This window comes from Limulus polyphemus, unplaced genomic scaffold, assembly GCF_000517525.1.
Source record: "Limulus polyphemus unplaced genomic scaffold, Limulus_polyphemus-2.1.2 Scaffold2662, whole genome shotgun sequence".
Taxonomy (NCBI): domain Eukaryota; kingdom Metazoa; phylum Arthropoda; class Merostomata; order Xiphosura; family Limulidae; genus Limulus; species Limulus polyphemus.
Genome location: NW_013668272.1, coordinates 114,264 through 119,381, shown reverse-complemented (window position 1 = coordinate 119,381; position 5,118 = coordinate 114,264). Strand labels below are relative to the sequence as shown.

General features: G+C 30.4%; 1 protein-coding gene across 1 annotated transcript in view; it reads left to right on the top strand.

The window, feature by feature from the left end:
- Positions 1-5,118, top strand: part of LOC106467564 (exocyst complex component 8-like) — a 47,101-nt gene that overhangs the window by 34,734 nt on the left and 7,249 nt on the right. The window contains exons 11-12 of the mRNA XM_022395762.1: positions 2,420-2,550; positions 4,718-4,943. Coding sequence (XP_022251470.1) covers positions 2,420-2,550; positions 4,718-4,943 — 357 coding nt within the window. The remainder of the gene's footprint in view (positions 1-2,419; positions 2,551-4,717; positions 4,944-5,118) is intronic.

Here is a 5,118-nt window from a genome sequence, read left to right as displayed (position 1 = left end):
TGAGTAATGTATAGTTCTAAAATTTGAATTATAATCTATAGTTTGATATCAAATTTATTGACATAAATTCATGAAATAATAGTTCTATAACATTTTGAATGCGAGTCAACAAACGTAATGACATGGCTTTTCACCTGTGACCCATCGCGAAAGGGTTAATAATCTTCACATCCCGCTAGTGAATTGTAATCAAGTTACTTAACATCTAGGCCACTAGTTCAAAATCTACTACATTCACTAAAAAAATAAACCTTAATTCTGCAAGCAGGGCAAAGACAAACAGCAGGTTCTGACTGTCCCTGGTTATCTTTCAGGGCCTGAAAGTTTTTAAACCAAAATACCTACATGCATTTACCAAAGAGTTTGACTTGAACACCCCGGGGTACCAAAATACATATACTAAGCTGTCAAGCAATTTCCAGTTATGTGACCTCTCTGTTTCATATTGTATTCATGTGTCTCTAAATTACATTATTGATATGAAGAAAAGTCATTATAGAGAAGTTGTCATTCGACCTTCTGTCCAAATATCAAGGTCACATGTCGCATCTGTCAGGAAGTTGTTCACGGGAGATCAGATCAATGTAAAATCATTCCATGCACAGAAAAAAAAAGTCCTATTTAAAAGGAAGTTGTTATTTGGAGGGGTCATATCCACCTGGAACTAATGTGTCACTATCTTGTACCTTCATGTTTGCTATCCTCTTAAAAATATTGTTATTAAATAATCACTTTGCATTCTACATTTTCTGATTATCTTAATTCAAATTATAACAAAATTTCAGTCAGATGGGACCTGTATTTATCCTTATATATTTTGGGTGCCAATTACTTCATTGACACAAGAGGTTGAGAGTATGGAAGAACAAACATTAGGTCTCTAAATTGTTGGTAATAGTATCTTCAGCTTCAGCCTATACTTTCCCATCATTCACCCCAACTGGCTCAAACATATATATGGCAGAATTGATGTATTGTTGCCATTATCTTTACTTCCTTAATGTTCTTATGATTTTTGCTATCTTCACTGCTTTCACCATCAAAATTGTCATTAACTTCATGTTTGAATGTTTTGTTTACCTTTTTTGATGTCTTGACACTGATATTTCTTAGTAGGTAGCAATTTAATCATTTCATTTACATCAATTTCAAATACTTTTTTCAAAGAAATTTTTAATAAGTAAATGCACAATACTATGTAGAGTAATATAAAATAAAATAAAGTTTAACTCCACTATTGTCTGAACAAGAAGACAGTTTAGCAAGCAAGCCAGGACTAAAAAAAACTATAAAAAGAGTTTCATAATAATATTTGTTTCTTGGGCGATAAAGCTGAAAATAGTTGTAGATCAAATTAAATCATAAAAAAATCTCTGCATTGAAAAAGAATGCCAGTGTTACAGAGCTAGGCTTATAAACTTGGAGTTACCATGTACAAAATCATATTTATTTGAGTAGTGTTACTATATCTCAGCATATGGTCTAAAAGGTATTGCTTAAAAAAAATATATTTCTAATATGCACATAAATTAAATCCAAATACATTTATTTTTGTGCAAAGGTATGCGAGAGCTTTCTATATAAGCTATCTCTAATTAGAAATTGATAAGGTTTGAGGAAAGGCAGCTAATCAACACCACTCATTGGCAACTCTTGGGTTACTCTTGTCAAACTGAATAATGGGATTTTACCAGCATTCTTATAAACCCTTCCACAGCAAGATATTTTTATATATATGTTTTATTTTGCAGTAACAGGCACAAACTACTTCAGCCCAACAGGCTGGTGTTTCACCCTCTCTGAATACTAAATATACACTGTACAGTATACTGTGGATTTTTACTATGATATTTTATAAAGGGGTTGAAAGAAAGATTTTAATTCAATGAAATTTTTGTAGGATTTCCATTCAAATTTGGCTGTCTTCACACAAATATTTTGTTAAAACTAATTGAAATATTTGAAACAAATTATTTTCATTTGATATTATAGTTTTTTTGTAGAAGTTATTGTGAAAGAATATGTTAAACATGCCGATTAATTTTCTGGTATCATAATTGCAGTTACATTTTTCTACTTTGAAGAAGGAAAAACCTTGGTATTAAACATAGTAATGCTATATAATTTTGAGTACTGATTGAGGACCACAGCTATTATTCCTAAGGTTTTTACTATTTCTCATTAGATATTTGCAAGAAATCAATTGTATAAAAGTGGAGTTAAGTTTGTTTCATCAAATGTGGTGTAGTTTGCTTTTATAAATGTCTTTCATTTGTATATTGAGAAATGTTTTGCCTCTCTTAGGTTTAGAAGTTAGTATCTTTACAAGTTATCATGATGAAAGCATTTCTGTTCTGCAAACTAGCTAGCTAACTGTAAAAGAAGCTCATGACATACATATATATGTCTCTATCCACAGCATATGTGGTGTGGTCAAGAAAACAGCTTCAACAATTTGTACAAACATTTTCTCGACATGTGTTCACCACTCAAGTCTCCCTTCGAACTGCTGCTGAATGTGTTGCATTAGTCAAAGGACACTGTGACCAGGTATGTATCACTAACTTAATTTTGGAGTGTGTGTGTGGTTAATGTAGCTTAATATTATCAGAAAAACATTAAAAGGAATTGCTATTGTGATTGAAATATAAATTACTTCCTCTCTGGAGAGGACTTAATTTTTTCAAATTTCACTTCAGTCAAAGGTTTGCAATAATGTGGAAACTCAAGCATGACTGGAAATATTTCTGTTTATGTTCCTTTACATATAGGTGACACTTTACATGGAATTGATGTTTAACAGTGTATTATCTGCAGTTTTTAAAGAAAACTGTAATATTAATGTAAACTATTGTTACACGAAATAGAGCAAATATATCTTTAATAATAAGTAGGATATGCTGAGCAGAAAACTTACAGTAAACATCAACCTTTCAATCATACTAATAAAAATTAAAGTTTATGTAATAAAATGGTTTTAAGTATGTTATTATTAAACCTACAAATATTATTTCCTCTTGCGAACTGTTGTGAAGTAAAAGCCTCATCTTTAGGCTTCCATCTCAGTATGGAGAGTTATTTAAAAGTCACATTGCATTGTTGTCCACACAGATTGTACTTCACTGCCATCATCTAGAGTTTTACTGTTTATGTTGAAACAAAAGTTTGGTTGTATGTCTAGCAACACAATAAGAAAACAGTTCTGAAATTAATTACATAATGATAATAGCAAAACTATTACAAAAACATTATATTTCTTGAGAAAATTATAATTTCCTTTAAAGATTTGGTTTGACAGTTAGTTCTTAAAAAAATAAAACTGAAACATCCAATCTTTCAGATTGAGACTATTAACAGTTTTCAAGAAACTTGGACAATCATTTATTTTTGAAACTTATTTTCAAAATGCTGGTTTGTTTATATCATTAAATCATACATGTTACTTTGATTTTTTTTTAAGTTATTGCTTTTCGTATAAGGATGACTAGATATAATAATTTTGATTATGGGTTTTCTTTACTATCACCTCAATACCACCAGAGGTATCTTGAGAACCATAAGTTTTATTGATGGATGGTTACAGGTTGATTCAAAAACTGGCACAGAAGGTGTATATGCTTTTCATCATTCTCAGCCAGTGTGTCTAACCTATCCCTAAGTGAATATATTGCAAGTATTACCTGTTCTAGACAGTGTTCATTGATCCTTTCAATGTTTTGCATACTGACACACATTTTATTACTGCAGATATGATTTGTTCTGGGCAGTGTTCATTGATCATCACAATATTCTGAACACTGAGACGTGTGTCCCCCCTTATGGGACAGCAGTAAATCTACAGGCTTACAATGCCAACTGATAACTGACACACATTTTATTAAAATCATCAGTCAAGTATTGTTGAAAGAGAGAAATCAATTTGCTGATTTGCAAGAAAAGTGATTTAGTTATGCAGTAGAATATGGCTTTAAGCCCTGTGTGCTTCTGACATTTTTCCACTAGGACAAGTAGTTTTTAAGATAACCATTTTAAAAATGGGTTTTTCTTTATAATCACCGTGTGAATTCTTTCACATTATTTTCAGTTAATTTATCACATTAGCTATTTGTAAATAATATGATGCACATAATGAAAGTTGGTCTGATAAGGTAAAAATGAAGAGCGATTTATTTTGGGTTACAGTGTACTTGTTGATATTGAATATGTTTTAATTTAAATTAAACTATTATTGTATGATTTAAAATTTCTTTTTTTAGTTGTTTGTATTAGATTGAGCCTAAGAAAAGCTTTGTATTTTTTTTCATAAAAATTTATTAACATAGCTGAAAGTTGTAACAGTTCATGATTTTGAACACTTATCATCTTAAATTAAAAATGATGTATGATTGTTATACAATATTTATAGTGTGTGTTGTAACGTTATTACTAATTCTATATATTGAAAATTAAAAAAATATGACCCCCAAAAATTGATACGATGATATTTGTTGGATTAATCTATAAAAACAAATATATCACAACTGTAAACTGTGTGGTGCTCTGCTGTTAGTAGCTTGTACCAGAAGAGTTTAAAAATGCTTTACAATCTTTAAAAGAAATATATATCTGATGGTATTATTTTCTTTTGTGTTTTCAGTGTTTGTGGATATTCCTCAAAGTAAATTTTCTTTTAGACTCTGAATTTTTTTACTTTTATTAATGTCTATTAAATTTTTAGCTTGTTGAGATTGGACTGGACATTCTATTTGACTTGAGCAACCTTCTACAGGCTGATGTTGAAAGAGTAATTACAGAAAGTCGGGATAAAATGTTGGAAGCAATCAAACTAAGAGCAGCAGAAGACAAGTGGCGTCCCCAGAATCATCAAAACAAGGCTGGAATTTCCAAGTTTGTTGAAGATATGACAGAAATTGGTATTGCAAGCATTCATAGATATATATATGGTAATTTATTCTTTTTCTTTTTAGTAAAACAACTGTGATATACATTCATTCATTAAGGGGAAATTTTTTGATCTTTCACAAATTGATGAAGATCACACTTAATATGCTATATATAAATGTTGTGCACTAATAGCAATAGTAGACTAATTCGATGACGAGGAACCCACTTTGAGAC